This window comes from Urtica dioica, chromosome 9 (assembly GCF_054948205.1).
Source record: "Urtica dioica subsp. dioica isolate 48M chromosome 9, U.dioica_male_clone48M_v1_H2, whole genome shotgun sequence".
NCBI classification, from domain to species: domain Eukaryota; kingdom Viridiplantae; phylum Streptophyta; class Magnoliopsida; order Rosales; family Urticaceae; genus Urtica; species Urtica dioica.
Genome location: NC_142764.1, coordinates 30,503,809 through 30,518,314, shown reverse-complemented (window position 1 = coordinate 30,518,314; position 14,506 = coordinate 30,503,809). Strand labels below are relative to the sequence as shown.

At 47.3% G+C, this 14,506-nt stretch overlaps 5 protein-coding genes across 6 annotated transcripts; 3 read left to right on the top strand and 2 right to left on the bottom strand.

Annotated features, from left to right (window-relative positions):
• The first annotated feature begins 190 nt into the window (after nt 1-190).
• OEP37 (chloroplast outer envelope protein 37) lies at nt 191-1,507 on the top strand. The gene is made up of 3 exons (XM_089625159.1): nt 191-950; nt 1,018-1,138; nt 1,233-1,507. The coding sequence occupies exons 1-3, from the start codon at nt 316-318 to the stop codon at nt 1,362-1,364; spliced, it is 888 nt and encodes a 295-aa protein (XP_089481285.1). The 5' UTR covers nt 191-315; the 3' UTR covers nt 1,365-1,507.
• An 8-nt stretch (nt 1,508-1,515) lies between these two features.
• Nucleotides 1,516-3,626, bottom strand: LOC149386854 (uncharacterized). Its single transcript, XM_089625157.1, has 2 exons — nt 2,988-3,626; nt 1,516-2,919 (listed from the first exon to the last, which is right to left on the bottom strand). Exons 1-2 carry the CDS (start codon nt 3,391-3,393, stop codon nt 1,679-1,681), a joined length of 1,647 nt encoding a protein of 548 aa, XP_089481283.1. The 5' UTR covers nt 3,394-3,626; the 3' UTR covers nt 1,516-1,678.
• Nucleotides 3,627-5,690: 2,064 nt separating this feature from the next.
• On the top strand, nt 5,691-8,301 carry LOC149386853 (integrin-linked protein kinase 1-like). Of its 2 annotated transcripts, XM_089627455.1 has the most exons (10): nt 5,691-6,349; nt 6,418-6,608; nt 6,686-6,806; nt 6,878-6,957; nt 7,019-7,081; nt 7,168-7,280; nt 7,360-7,445; nt 7,524-7,648; nt 7,733-7,864; nt 7,948-8,301. In XM_089627455.1, exons 1-10 carry the CDS (start codon nt 5,858-5,860, stop codon nt 7,952-7,954), a joined length of 1,410 nt encoding a protein of 469 aa, XP_089483581.1. In that variant the 5' UTR covers nt 5,691-5,857; the 3' UTR covers nt 7,955-8,301. The 2 variants fall into 2 exon arrangements, with proteins under 2 accessions (XP_089483581.1, XP_089483580.1); XM_089627454.1 differs by having other exon boundaries at nt 7,733-8,031.
• Nucleotides 8,302-9,827: 1,526 nt separating this feature from the next.
• LOC149386852 (stress response protein) lies at nt 9,828-10,877 on the top strand. The gene is made up of 3 exons (XM_089627457.1): nt 9,828-10,124; nt 10,196-10,483; nt 10,562-10,877. Exons 1-3 carry the CDS (start codon nt 10,038-10,040, stop codon nt 10,757-10,759), a joined length of 573 nt encoding a protein of 190 aa, XP_089483583.1. The 5' UTR covers nt 9,828-10,037; the 3' UTR covers nt 10,760-10,877.
• On the bottom strand, nt 10,833-12,711 carry LOC149386851 (mitogen-activated protein kinase homolog NTF4). The gene is made up of 5 exons (XM_089627456.1): nt 12,345-12,711; nt 12,131-12,260; nt 11,600-12,070; nt 11,350-11,530; nt 10,833-11,221 (listed from the first exon to the last, which is right to left on the bottom strand). Exons 1-5 carry the CDS (start codon nt 12,563-12,565, stop codon nt 11,049-11,051), a joined length of 1,176 nt encoding a protein of 391 aa, XP_089483582.1. The 5' UTR covers nt 12,566-12,711; the 3' UTR covers nt 10,833-11,048.
• Between the last annotated feature and the right edge of the window lie 1,795 nt (nt 12,712-14,506).

Below are 14,506 nucleotides of genomic sequence, written 5' to 3'. Positions count from 1 at the left end.
CCAATTACTAATCGCAATCCTTGTCAACTCGATGAAAATGCATTATATATATAATTGCGTGATCCTTGTGCGCGCTCAACAGATAGAAAGAATTACTGGGGCTGGGGCAGGGACGGAGCCAAAGAAGTTCACCAAGGGGCTAATAAAAAAAGGACTAATTTGTAAATTTTCAGTGTAAAGAATTGTAAAGTTTTTATAAAAAGGGGCAAAAACTGCAATACAAATTCGTTTTTATCACTGTAAAGAAATAGTAAAGGGCAAATAAAAAGAAAAGGAAGAAGCGAATAGCATAATAAATAAAAACCCGGAAAAGGAATGGAAGGAGAAATGGCGGTGTCGGATAAGAGTGAGCGTGGGCGGTGGTGGCCGGGGATACGGGTGAGCTCGGAGTTTGACAGCGACTGCAAGTCGGCGCTGCAGAAAGTGTCGTGCAAAGTGTGGGAGGGAGCGGCCAAGCTCAAGCTGTCCTTCCACTCCGACTCGTCAGCCGTCGTGTCCCAGCCGCGCCTGGGCCTGGTCTTCAAGAACCTGGGCAGCCTCGACTTTGACCTCCAAGATCGCAACGCCCTCCTCAATGCCAGCCTTCCTGTGGGCCCGCACGTGCAGCTCAGCTTGAGCCACGACGTGAAGGCGCAGGCGGGACAGGTGTCAGTCTCCGCCGCCTCCCAATCCAACACCTACTCTCTCCGCCTCTCCTCTCTCGTCCCTCCGCTAGCCCTCCCCTCCGCGCTCTTCCAATGCCCAATCGCCGACCTCCACGTGGACCCCGACGCCGCCTCCGCCCTTCTCAGCGTGCGCGGCCTCTGCTCCGCCCAGTACTCCGACCAAAGCCTCAGGCTCAGATACGCCTTCAAGGACAACGAGCTGTCCTTGATCCCTTCCCTCTCGCTCCCCTCCAACGCCTTCTCTTTGGCTTTCAAGCGTCGATTCTCCCCTTCTCACAAGCTCAGGTAATTCCAAGTATGGAATGGGTCATCATCTTATTCTTGATTTCTTTCTAATCAATTAATGCATCAGCTACTGGTACAATTTTGATGCCAACAACTGGAGCGCCGTGTACAAACAAAACTGCGGCAAGGACCTCAAAGTGAAAGCTGGTTATGATTCCGAGGTCCGCATAGCCTGGGCGTCTCTATGGGTAGGGGAGGGGTACACTATATTATATATTCCCTCCAATTCAAACATCTCTCTCCAATCTCTCAATCTGTGTCCGTGGGTTTGTTGTTTCTCAGGTGGGCGACGAATGCGGGAAAACCAAGGCATCCCCGCTCAAGATGAAGTTCCAGCTGATGCTGCAGGTGCCGCAGCACGACTTCAGATCATCGGAGCTGTTGCTCAAAGTCAAGAAGCGATGGGACTTTTGATTTTATTTCATGTATCTATTTATCTTCCCAAACAACACTTGCTTTCTCTTCTAGTATTCATATTTTCTAAATCAACTTGTACTCTCTTCCTATCCTTTTTTATATATAATAACAAGGCTGACCCCAATTCTAATGACATAAAATAAGGAGAGAATGGAATGCGGTGCTGCAACTCAGTGTCACAAGCCTTAGATATACAGATGTGTATGTATGTATGTATGTATGCAAATAATACAAAGAAGGATGTCAACAATTCCGTCTCCATCTACCAAAACAACCGGAAATGTTTAAAAAAAAGTCGTTGTCATCATAAATCATAAGGCGTACATCCTCTTGTACTCGCTGTTGAGGATCTCGGATTCGGAGGCAGAGAAGGAGCGGGAGCGGCTCTCGAGGCGGCGGATGTTGCGGAGCTTGGACTCCTGGAGGCGGTGGGAGACGATGCAGTAGCACATGGAGCCGATGGTGGTGAGCATGATGGTGGCCCCGATGGCGGTGGCAAAGACGGCGAGCCAGCGCGAGCGCGGCCCCACCACGACGTAGGCGAGGGACACAAACGCCCCCGAGATGGAGAGGCAGGCCACCCACATGAGCTTGTTGATGACAAACACGAGCTGCCTCTTTGCGCGCTCCTCGATCACCACCACGGAGGTCTGCACGACGACGACCGCGAGCGAGATGAAGAGCGCCAGGCTGTCCGACACAAAGAAGAGCACAAACGCCCCCCCGCCCCCCGCCGCTATGTGAGCCTCCCCTTCCTGCGGGCCCGCCCCCTCCTCGAACTGCCCCGGCACCGTGAATATGGCCGCAAAGGCCACCGTGGCTATCAGCACCGCCACGATGGTGGCGGAGTTGATGGCGTTGTTGAGGCCGCTGATGTGCAGCTTCTTCAGGCGCTTGGCGATCTTGTGCACGCGCAACCCCGTCTGCCGGCTCTGCTGCAGCTGCGACTCCACGTCGTGCTTGATGGCGCTCACCGTCTGCTTCAGCTGCTGTTTCGACCCCGGCTTCGACCCCGCCTCCTCCAGCGCCGCCACCACGGCAGGGGGCGCCGACACCTTGCGGGCCATGTCCAGGGGGGTCTCCCCGGCCTTGTTCAGGGCGTTCACAATGTCGCCGCCCATGCCGCACAGCAGCATGACGTTGTCGGTGCGGGCCTTGGCCACCGCGATGTGCAGCGCCGTGTTGCCCTTGTTGTCTGCCAGGGCGGCCACCGCGGGGTCGCGCTTCAGGAGCTCCACCACCGCGTGGGTGCCGGAGCCCTTGGCGGCCATGTGGAGGGCGGTCTGGCCCTTCTTGTCCGTGCGCAGGGCCGCCGAGGGGTCGCTGGCCAGCAGGGCGGCCACGATGTCGGCGCGCCCCGCCCTGGCCGCCGAGTGGAGGGCCGTCTTGCCGTTGTTGCGCGCAATCTTGGCCAGGTTCGAGTCGGACCGCAGGAGCAGCTCCACCACGTGGATGTGGCCCTGAGCGGCCGCCGTGTGGAGGGCCGTCATGTTCGACAACTCCGTCGTCATCGCCAAGTTCGGGAACACTCCCAGCATCTCCTTTATAACATCTGCAACAACAACAACAACATCAGATTCCAATCACCAAGTTCGCCAAGTTCGCGCGCTGCTTAATTACCCAGATGGCCCAGCCTCGCCGCAATGTGGAATGGATCGTAGCCGTTGTGCGCGGAGAGGGAGGCGGCTTGCAGGTCCATGTGGCCCAGCATCTCGGCGACCACGGCGGAGTGCCCGTGCTCCGCCGCCACGTAGAGGGGGGTCTCGCCGAGGATGTTCTGGTCGGACATCCAGGAGCGTGATCGGGGGAGGAGGTCTCGGAGCCTGTCGAGGTTGCCGGCGCGGGCGGCGAGATGGACGGCGGAGTCGCCTCGCTTGCCGGGGGACTCGCGGGGCTTCTTGCGGAAGCTCTTCTGCTTCTCCAAAAGAAGCCCTTTGAAGCTCATCTGCTTCTCCAACCCTCTCCCGCCGAAGCTCACCTGTTTCTTCATCGATCTCACCTCTTTCACCTCTCCGCTCTCCACCATCCTTCTCTGTTTCCCTTTTCTTTTTCGTTTTCGTTTTCTTTTTCGTTTTTCTTAAAGCGCTCTCTCTCTCTCTCTCTCTCCTTTCAGCCGGCAATATTTACTCACCGCACTATCTGAAGTAGGACTTCTACATCATTGTTTATTTACCGTACCCAAAAGTGTCACTGTAAAAACACAATCAATACAATAATTGAAGATTAACCATAATCGAATTGCTTTGCTTTTCTCTTTTAACATTACTGAAGAGTAGAATTGAATTATTAGAAATGAGTTAGTATTGTTTGTAGTCAAGTCAACTACGTATTGTTGTCCACTGCATACAAAATTGTTTAGTAACCATGAATGGACTGCTGCCTAAATTTTGTTGAGTCGAATCATATTTGTTGACACGTAATAAGGAACACGTGTACATAAGTTTTACCTTAGGATGAAATAAAGGTCCCAAAATTAATAGAGATAAATTGGAGCTTCTTTCCAACAACAAAAAAAAGGGACTAGTATATATTAGCCTATATTACTATAGTACCTAAAATTATTGTTGTGTAAAAACATTTTTTTTCCTTTTCCTTGGTGGTTGTATTAGGGTCGATTAATCTCAAACGCTTATATTCGATTATTACGTTATTATTCATAATTCCTTATTCTGTCTGAAATCCCTAAATCAACATAGTATAAAAGCCATCTTCGTCATCTATAAATTCGTTGCTCGAAGAAGTTAATATACCAACCCATTATGAGGGATTTTCTCTTATACGGAAAAACATAACAGCCCAACCCAAAAATGAAAATGCACTGTGAGCCCAACTGAAGAAACAAAATGAGACTTGCATTTATCTCAATAAAATGGGACTCGCTTTCACCTTAACAAATTGAGGCTCGCCTTCACCTCAATAAAGCGAGGCACACCTTTTGATTATAGATATATAATGTGGGCTACTTTTGAAGTTTTTTAATGTTGTATTTTATGGAACTGTTTTTGTTAATGATCTAGATTTTGCACGTATATAGAAAATGAATCGGTTGGTTGTATTTTGAAGTACATTTTCATCATGAAAATGACTATTGATATATTTATCGTATCTTCATAATATTTTAATTCTCCATGTTAATTTACTTCATACCTCATCAATTATAAATAACTTGGTAAGTGCAAAATTGTGCTAATTGCAGAGCTATCTTACATTGTCCATTAGAGCTATCTTCATTCATTTCTATATTTCACGACATGTCTGATTAGTTTTTTGTTTGAAGTTTGAACATTTATGTATATTTGGGTTATAATAATGATCGTATATGTTGAATAGAGAGGAGACCTGTCTGACTGTTCAAACTTACCGCTGACGATGCCGTCAGAATTGCAGTATATCACAACAACCTAGTCAGATAGTTATTGTTTTGCATTTTATTATTTACGATTTAAGAGATTTCTCTTAGTTTGTTTTTTTAGTGTCTATCTTTTTTGCACACCCAAAACTCTTGTATTATTCGTAGAGATCTCAAGTGTGACAACTTATTTATCAACGGACATACCAGAGAAGTGAAAATCGGGGATCTCGAGCTGGCAATCGTCATGCAGTGCATGTTGCTCATAGTGTAATTGGTAATACTCTTTATCATTCTACCGAGTTAATTATGTTTCATAACGTTCTAACCCTACTCTTCTATATAAGAACTCCTGAATTTATGGATCACGCGTTCTAGCTGAACTTGGAAATCGTGATCTCGATCGCAGCGGAGATGGTCGAGCAGCTCGATCTCACGACAGAGGACGTGACGAACGCAGCGAAAATCGCGAACTCCTGAATCGTGTTCATCATCCTCAGAGTCGATGACCACGGCGAGGGAGGGACTTTCGCTCTACTCGCGGATCTGTCGCCACGCGCGCGTGTACTCTCTCCCAAACAACCAGCTTACCGACTAGGACTTGTCGGAGTACACGAACGACGATGGAAGCGAGAAAAATGACAAGTTTCGAGATGGAAGGACCAAAACGAAAAAAATATTAAAGTTCAAACACCATTCAACCAGATTTTAGAGTTCAAGGACCGAAGTGCCATAGCCGCCATAGTACAGAGGGAAATAGTGTCATTTATTCATTTGTAGTTGAAATATGAGTAAAATCAAAACTTGGAAACTTCGATACCGGTACCGTAAGCGGTGTGTATGTATGGTATAGGAAGGATTGAATGGGTCAGCAGCAGGAGAGCAATAATTGAATTGAAATGCCAGGTCACATGGGAATGGGGATGGGTCCACACGACAAGTAAGAAATATGAGTGTTATTGCAATTTGGGAAGGAATGAAACCGAGTGAGAGAGGGCGCTGACCGTTTCCAAACACTCCTAAAAAAAGAAATATATAATGAGAGGCAGAGAGGGAGAGGGATAAGCAGGAGATGGAGCGGGGTTCGCGGGCGGGGAATTGAATTGAATTGAACACAAGCAATTCGATTAGGAATCGGGCGATGGAGCAAATGGCGGCGCAGCTCAAGCGGGGGATATCGCGGCAGCTGTCGACGGGGTCGCTGCGGCGGAGCCTGACGCGGCAGTTCACGCGGCAGGCGTCGCTGGACCCGCGGAAGGGCAACCTGCGGTTCAGCTTCGGGCGGCAGTCGTCGCTGGATCCGATCCGGCGGAGCCCGTCGGGGGAGCTGTCGGTGCCGGACAACCTGGACTCGACGATGCACCTTCTGTTCATGGCGTGCCGCGGCGACGCCTCGGGGGTGCAGGACCTGCTGAACGACGGCGTTGACGTCAACAGCATCGACCTGGACGGCCGCACCGCCCTCCACATCGCCGCCTGCGAGGGCCACTCCGACGTGGTGCGGCTCCTGCTCACGCGCCGCGCCAACATCGACGCGCGCGACCGGTGGGGCAGCACGGCGGCGGCGGACGCCAAGTTCTACGGCAACACGGACATCTACAACATGCTGCGGTCGCGAGGAGCCAAAGTCCCCGTAAGTCCCCCCATTCAGAAGTTGTACGGCATTGCTGATCTGTTCTGACGTTTTCCGTGGTTTGGCAGAAAAGCCGCAAGACTCCGATGTGCGTTCTGAATCCGCGTGAGGTGCCGGAGTACGAGCTGAACCCGGTGGAGCTGCAGGTGCGCAAGAGCGACGGCATCACCAAGGGCTCCTTCCAGGTCGCCAAGTGGAACGGCACCAAGGTCTCCGTCAAGATCCTCGACAAGGACTCCTCCGCCCACCCCGACTCCATGTGCCGACCACTCTCCCTCTCTTTGTATTCACCCATATTCACATTCACCCATATTCACGTTCATTCTCTCTCCGCAGCAACGCCTTCAAGCACGAGCTCACCCTCTTGGAGAAGGTGCGCCATCCCAACGTCGTCCAGTTCGTCGGTGCCGTCACCCAGAACATGCCCATGATGATCGTCTTGGAGTATCACCCTAAGGTAAGTAACACACTCCCTCCCTCATTACCATTCTCGTTCATCCACTGATTCATTGGTTGATTCCATCACAGGGTGACTTGGGAACATACATTCAGCGCAAGGGCCGACTCTCTCCCTCCAAAGTCTTGCGCTTTGCTCTTGACATTGCCAGGTAACTCATCTCCTCAACCGACTAACGAATCCCAAACCTGACTGCTGCTTTGTCCTCTCAGGGGCGTGAACTATCTTCACGAGTGCAAACCCGACCCCATTATTCACTGCGACCTTACACCTAAGTAAGGCAAACCAAATGCTGTCCCTCTTTCTCAAACCCCTCACATTCCACTCCTTTTTAATATTTTCAATTTTGGTAAGGTGCCAGAAACATTTTGCTCGACAGTGGAGGCCAGTTGAAGGTCGCTGGATTCGGCTTGGCCAGGCTATCCAAGATTTCACCCGACAAGGCAAAACTAGCTCACCCCGTCGACCAATCCAGTAACACCCTACTCTCATATTTGGCTGCATGCTCCACCTCATCACTTTTTTTAACAGCAAAATGATAATTTGATTCCAGATCTGTACGTGGCACCGGAAGTGTATAAAGACGAAATATTCGACAGAAGCGTGGATGCATACTCATTTGGGCTGGTCTTGTACGAGGTAATTGTGTGTCTGTGTGTGGATGGGAGAGAGAAGCAGAGTGTTGATGATATGTGTTTGTGTGAGCGTATTGTATAGATGGTAGAGGGAATCCAGCCGTTCCATCCAAAGCCTCCAGAAGAGGTGGCGAGAATGATGTGCTTGGAACGGCATAGGCCTCCGTTTCGAAGCAAGTCCAAAGGTTATCCTCCAGATTTGAGAGAGTAAGTGCGCGCTTGGTGTGTTTATAATAATTATGTGTATTCGTATTTGCACACTTGCTAATGCTAATGCTAATCCTAATGCAGGTTGATTGAGGAATGCTGGGATCCAGAGACTGTTATGAGGCCGACATTCTCAGAGATCATCGTACGGCTCGACAGGATTGTGTCAAACTGCTCCAAGCAAGGGTGGTGGAAAGACACTTTTAAGCTCCCTTGGTCTGTCTTTCTTACTCAAAACTGGTTTCATTTCATTCAACCACCATTGCTCGCTAACACCATTGCTTGAATTTCAACTGCAGGAAATAACGTCAAGCTGAAAGCGTAATCTATCGCTCCAACTGCGAAACTATCATATAATGCTTGAAAAGGAAAAGGAAAAGGAAGCTTTTACATATTGCGATTCTGATGCAATTCCATCCGTGGATGCATGCGTTTGCTACTCTTTTTGTAATGTACAATATTTGTGTGCAGATAAGATGATAATAATAAATATAATGTAATACGAGGCGAGCAGTTGGTGATGTAGCAGCAGAGTAAGGAAGATAATTGAGTGATCATCAACTCCCTTGTTTTGGTTTTGACCAATATTAGCGTTTCTGTTTATCATATATGAATTGTGGATAAATAAATGGAGTGGTTTTGAAGCATGAGCATATCAACGTTAGATTTTTATGGTTAGAAAGTTGTTGCTGCTTTCGCATTGTTATCCATGGCCGTTACGAATATTAAAGAGATGAAGCAATGCAGCTTCGTGGGTAATGATTCCATAATTGATTACTAAACTAGACGACACGAAAAAGGGTCAATTCAGAACAACATACAAGAAAGTGAGAAACATAAACACACACGAAGACGAAGGAGCGTCTCTGTTTAAGGAGGAGACGGAAACGACGGAGTTGCTGAGCTGGCGGAGCCGATCGGGGAAAAGAACTCCTCTTTGTGGCTGTGCTTCGGAAGCGGCGGAAGAGGGTTCAGCTCCGGCGACCCCAGCCGGAAGTAAGGGGACGCCGTCTTGCTGCTGCCTGTCGAGTTCACCAGCGTTCCCAAGTACAGAAACTCCGAGCTGCGGCTCAGCGGCGGCGTGGCGGGTGCGGAGCCGGATTTGGAGTTGGGCTTGTGGTGGGAGCGGCGGAAGATGAGGAACACCGCGGCCAGGATGGCGGCCGAGAGGAGCGCCGCCGTGAGGGCCAGGGCCAGCAGGTGGAAGTGCAGGTGATGGTGCGACCGCTGCGGGAGGAGGAGTGCCGATATGTTCGCCGGGAACGACGTCTGCGGCGGCGGCGGCGGAGGAGACGGAGACGGAGACGGCGGGGGAGACGAGGGCGGCGGAGGAGATGGGTAGGTTGTGGATGAGAAGAAGGGCCTGTCGTCGTCCACGGGCGGAGGAGGAGACGGAGGCGGAGGCGGCAGGGACTCCGACGGAAAGAATGGCTGGTGGAGGAGTCGCCGGACGGCGGCGGAGGAGGAATGTGAAACGGCAAGTAGAAGAAGTAGGGGCGGTAAGAGGGAAGCTCTACTTGGCAATGCCATTGTTGTGTTGCTCTCACTCTCAGCTCCCAAAGTGTCTCAGAGTGTGAAACTGCAGAAGATGATGTTGAACTTTGATTCAAATAATAATATCTCTGACACGCTTCTTGTCTTTTCTTTTAGGATTCAATATTCATAACAGTAACTCTAATACTAATAAATACGTACGTGTCTAGTGCTCCACAGCTATATTTTTTTTGTTACAATAAGATTTGACATTATATCATTATCCTTCATTAATAAATCATTCATCTCAAGGATTTGTTGCCGAATTGCACAGCTTATAGTCCATAATTCCATGATCTATGTTTTTCTAAAAATTCTGAGTCTCCCCTGGAGAATATACTTTTCTTTTCTTCTTGCAAAGCATTATCAATAAAATAGAAAGTTGCAGTGCTAATTGCTAAAGGAAAGGAAGTGGGTCCGAAAAAAACACAAACAAAAATGTATGTCATGTCTTTAGAAACAAAAAAGACGTGATTTAACATATGGCTATGCGTTGGATTGGCTTTTGAGTTTGTTGAAGGGAGAGTAACTATTGCTCTGTCTATATGGGTAAAGTCTACTAAAAAAATTTCCCCTTTTTTGATATTTTCAGTAACATTCCCTTGAAATAATAGTCTAAAAAAAAGTATTCCAGACATTATAAAATAGTTGTGGAATTTCCTAGTGACATCCAATGAAGCGAGGCGGGAGAATGGGCCTTGAAAGCCCAAAAGAAAGAGCGATTAAGTGACATAAAAAGTGACAAATAAGGAAATGACACGTAAGAAGCGGTAAGGCGATAGAAAGAAGGGAAGGGAAAGGGGTAAGTCTAGGTTTTGGTTTTGCTGTTGGTGCAGATTAAGATCAAAATCAAAAGATGGGGAAGAACCAGGCGTACAAGGCTATGCAGCGATCCAGGGTTGGCTCTGGCTCCGGCGGCCCGGAGGAGGTGGAAGACGGCATGGTAGGTTTGATCGACGTCGATGGTGTTGGATTGATTTGAATTTTGATTGATTGGGAATGTGAATTGGTCAGGTGGACGGGTCGTTCCACACGCCGGAGTGGCACGCGGCTCGTCTGGCGAGCCTGAAGACGTCGCACACGGTGACTTGGGAGGAGTTCAAGCAGAAGCAGAAGGAGGACCGCCTCCGCAGCGTCGACCTCGAGAACGACGCCCACAAGATGATGCGCGACTACCGCGCCCAGCTCGACAAAGAGCGCGCCCAAAAGCTCGCCCACGGCCGCAACCGCTCTTCCTCTTCCTCCTCTCTTGGCGTTGACAAGAAGAAGAAGAAAAAGAAGAGGGATGACAAGAAGAACAAGGTTCGCAGGCTTACAAAACTCCATTTCCTCTTCTTCTTCTTTCGTATCTGTTTGTCTGTTCTAACTCTCATGCCTCAGCACTCGAGCAGTAAGAGAAGCAGCAGTAAGAGAAGCAGAAGGAGCAATGATGATGACGACGACGACGACGACTCATCAGACTCCGATGACTCTGACACCAAGAGGTCCAAGAAGAAGAAGCGGCACCGCCACAAGTCCTCCAAGGAAGAGGGTGGTCCTATTCCGCTTTCAAAGTTCTTCCATTCCGTCAACACCTAATTGCTATGCCTCGTATTCATTTGCCCCCACCCAATTGTAATCAATTTTTGTTTTAATGTTGAACATAACAATCTCCTCTCAATATATTATCATCCCTGCTTTCTTTCATTTTATCAAACTACAATCCAATCAACGCCAATCTTAACTGGGAACAAACAATGTTTAGTAGCAGTAGTCCTTTGATTGATAAAGATGGGAAAAAACAAAGATGAAACAACAACAACGATGACAACAATAGTTTGGTGTGATTGGATTATATGTACATTTAAGACGGAAGGGAGTGGAAAGGCTATTGGTGATAGTGTGGGTTAAAGGCAAGGGCCTCGCGGTAGATGAGCTCCTTCATCTGCTCCTCCGTCAGGGCGTGCTGCTCAAAGTCGAATATGAAGGGCGAAGTGCACACCGGCTCGTCGCTGATGTCATGCAGCGACGTCAAGTACGGATGCCCCAACGCATCCTCCACTGCCGCCCCCAATTAGTATAGCACACACAAACAAACAAACACTAAATAGTTAATTAATTGACATGGTGATGATGATCAAATCAAATAAAATAAAATCAAATCAAATAGTAGAGTAGTAGATTCTCACCCGTGAGCCGCTTTCTTGGATCAAAGGTGAGCATCTTCTCCACGAGATCAATGGCGGATGCATTCACGTGCGGGAACTTGTCGGTCAAGGACTGGCGGCGGTACACGGGGAGCTGCCGGATGTATCTCTTGGCGTTCTCGTTCAGAAACCCTAATTCGGCCTCGGCGGGGGTGCCGATCAGCTGCAGCAATGGAATAGGAGCGAGAATGAGGAAGAAGAAGTTCATGAATCAAGGGAATCAATCACTGACCTCCATGAGCAGACGCAGCTGGTGCACGTGGTCGCGGCCCGGGAAGAGGGGCTTGCGGTCCATGAGCTCCATGAAAATGCAACCGACGGACCAGACGTCGATGGCGGCGGTGTAGTCGGAGGAGTTGAGGAGGAGCTCGGGGGCGCGGTACCAGCGGGTGACGACGTACTCGGTCATGAAGTCGGTCTCGGAGGTGACGCGGGCGAGGCCGAAGTCGCAGATCTTGAGGTCGCAGTTGGCGTTGAGGAGGAGGTTGCTGGGCTTGAGGTCGCGGTGGAGGACGTTGGCGGAGTGGATGTATTTGAGGCCGCGCAGGATCTGGTAGAGGAAGTACTGGCAGTGCTCCTCCGACAGCGCCTGGTTCGACCGGATTATCTGGTGCAGGTCCGTGTCCATCAGCTCGTACGCAATGTACACGTCGTTGAACACCGCCCTCTCAGGCGGAGGGATTATGTCTCGGATCGCAACCACCTGCCACATTCTTCCCAAATCATTTCCTCCCAAACAACACTAACTCATAATCATACATACATTCTCGTGGTCCATGTGCCGCAGAAGCTTGATCTCCCTCAGCGTCCGCTTCGCGTCGATCTTGTTGTCAAACGCGTTCGCTATCTTCTTGATCGCCACGTGCTCGCTCGTCTCCGAGTTCAGGGATGAGCTGTTTCCCAGATTCACACTCTTACTCATATCATCCAATCAAATTTAACACACAACAATTTAGATTTTAGGGGGGAAATCAAACCACACGATTCCATAAGCGCCTTTGCCGATCGGCATAATAGGAGGCTTGTACTTGGCGGTGACCTCGAATATGTTGCCGAAGATGTTGTATTGGATGAATCTGCCACCGTGGCTCAGCGTCGCCGGTATGTTCATCTCCGCCGCCGCCGCCGCCTGCTGCTGCTGCTGCTGCGGCGCCGCCTCCGACATATCGGTGTCCGCTGCTCCGCCGCTTCCGTCCATTTGATTTCAATTAGGTTTCGGAACGCCAAACCCAACCCAGCTTTGCCTATGTTTGGAATTACAAGATACCACACCTCTTCTCTCCTTCCTTTTTCTTTTCTATTTTGATTTCCACCTCTGTTTTCGATATTATTTGGTATTTATTTAATTATTTTTGCCAATTTCCTTATTTGCCACTGCACTCGCTTTACTTATTCATTGTCACCCAGCCCCCCCACCCCACCCAAACAAATTAAAAAACAAAATAAACTTCTCTCTCTCTCTCAATTAGCATCGTTAAGATGTGTAAATTAATTAATGTTGCAATTAGTTGCTTTAAGTGCCATTTACTGTTTTAGAGAACACCAATGATCGAAATACCATTATCGTTATCGTTCCAAAAATTATAATTAATAGGTAACCCCACCTAGAGAAATATTGTGCAATTCAAAAATAAAAAATAAAAGGTAAACCGTGCCGTTGAAGTTATCATTGTCATTGAGAAATACCGTCAAACGACGTATTTAACGAGACAAATCCAATGAACAAATATACATAAAAATTTATGCATTACATAGAATAAAATCATAAAATAGTCTACAATATTTTTATTACAATGCATAATTTGAATAGTTCAACATAAAGTCGTAATGAAATTATATGATTCATGAAATGAAATAACACAAATATTAGGATACAAAATCAACTAATTATACATAACATTCATATTCTAACACTAATTTAACAAAAATAAAAAATACATTCAAGAATTCGGATCCAACCAAATTTACACCAATTTTCGGATACAAAATTCACTAATTATACATATTGTCATATTCTGAAACTAATTTAACAAAAAAAAAACTAAAAAAAAAAAACATTCAAATTTTCGGATCTAAGGAAAATATTAAAAAAAAAATTGGATAGAAACTCGGATTATACACAATGATGAAGTTATAAACTAAGATTTTGAAGTTAATCATACACAATCATCAACAAATCCATGAAAAACGCTCAAAATCATCGAATTTATGTAAAACAACGGAATTTGTCTAGATATCTTATCCCATGCGAAGATTTTGTCGACATGAAGTGAGTTTTGGCCTGACGAGCACCGGAAAAGGGACGGTTTTCTCGGAAAGTAGCGGAATCGCGGGAAGAATGGCCATCGCCACTGCATAAATTTTTAGGATTATTTTTCGCTTGTTTTGAAGTTTTGAGTGAGGAATCCGGTTTAAAAATACCTTTTTTTTGTGTGTGTACTGAACTGTACCAGAATTTGTGAACCGGAATTCGGACTAGTTTCTGTCCGGATTTCCTCGGAATTCAAGAAAAACTCCGGTTTTGTTCATTCCGGTACCAAGACTTTGAAAAAAACGGAATTCGAATTGGTTTCCAATCAAATTCCCCGAAATTTCAAACCTGTGTAAATTTATTTATAGGCATACCAATAAATCACTACAAAGAAGTCATTCCTTCTGTATTCACATTCATATTTTTTCCTTCTTGTTGGAAGTAAATCAAAGCATTTTAAGATTGCATTTACCTCAGGTCTGTAGAGGCTTCACCTCACAATTCTCTTTATTAGAAAGTCTGGTGTGTCATTCGTTAGCTTTTCTTTCATGTTCTGCTTGAATAATTTTTCGCTAGGAGGGACATTCATACACGGAGAAAGGAGAGAGTTAAATTTAGTTAAGAAACACAATAGGGAATAATAATTTATTTCGATGGGTGATGCTCTTCCTATTTTTCTATGAACTTCAGTAAATCTTCACAAGAAATTATTTTCTTTTTTCGCTTAGACATATGAAATGTCTTTGTTGACGTGTGTATATTTTCTTGACCATTCTTACACTCGCGCGTGTCTTCTATTCTGATTAGACTAAGGCCATAAACTCCTAACGATGTTTTCCGCAAGTGTCGATAAAACCCCCGAAGACATAGTGAGATCATTCCGCCAGC

Excerpts from the sequence above, each read along its gene's own strand:
- OEP37 (XM_089625159.1), top strand. The coding sequence starts at position 316 with ATGGAAGGAGAAATGGCGGTGTCGGATAAGAGTGAGCGTGGGCGGTGG. Across the intron at positions 951-1,017 it reads TCCCCTTCTCACAAGCTCAG|CTACTGGTACAATTTTGATG; the intron begins GTAATTCCAAGT and ends TTAATGCATCAG. Across the intron at positions 1,139-1,232 it reads TAGCCTGGGCGTCTCTATGG|GTGGGCGACGAATGCGGGAA; the intron begins GTAGGGGAGGGG and ends GTTGTTTCTCAG.
- LOC149386854 (XM_089625157.1), bottom strand. The coding sequence starts at position 3,393 with ATGGTGGAGAGCGGAGAGGTGAAAGAGGTGAGATCGATGAAGAAACAG. Across the intron at positions 2,920-2,987 it reads GGCGAGGCTGGGCCATCTGG|ATGTTATAAAGGAGATGCTG; the intron begins GTAATTAAGCAG and ends TTGTTGTTGCAG.
- LOC149386853 (XM_089627454.1), top strand. The coding sequence starts at position 5,858 with ATGGAGCAAATGGCGGCGCAGCTCAAGCGGGGGATATCGCGGCAGCTG. Across the intron at positions 6,350-6,417 it reads CGCGAGGAGCCAAAGTCCCC|AAAAGCCGCAAGACTCCGAT; the intron begins GTAAGTCCCCCC and ends GTGGTTTGGCAG. Across the intron at positions 6,609-6,685 it reads TCCGCCCACCCCGACTCCAT|CAACGCCTTCAAGCACGAGC; the intron begins GTGCCGACCACT and ends CTCTCTCCGCAG.
- LOC149386852 (XM_089627457.1), top strand. The coding sequence starts at position 10,038 with ATGGGGAAGAACCAGGCGTACAAGGCTATGCAGCGATCCAGGGTTGGC. Across the intron at positions 10,125-10,195 it reads AGGAGGTGGAAGACGGCATG|GTGGACGGGTCGTTCCACAC; the intron begins GTAGGTTTGATC and ends TGAATTGGTCAG. Across the intron at positions 10,484-10,561 it reads GGGATGACAAGAAGAACAAG|CACTCGAGCAGTAAGAGAAG; the intron begins GTTCGCAGGCTT and ends CTCATGCCTCAG.
- LOC149386851 (XM_089627456.1), bottom strand. The coding sequence starts at position 12,565 with ATGGACGGAAGCGGCGGAGCAGCGGACACCGATATGTCGGAGGCGGCG. Across the intron at positions 12,261-12,344 it reads GGCGCTTATGGAATCGTGTG|CTCATCCCTGAACTCGGAGA; the intron begins GTTTGATTTCCC and ends TCTGGGAAACAG. Across the intron at positions 11,222-11,349 it reads TCCAAGAAAGCGGCTCACGG|TGGAGGATGCGTTGGGGCAT; the intron begins GTGAGAATCTAC and ends TGGGGGCGGCAG.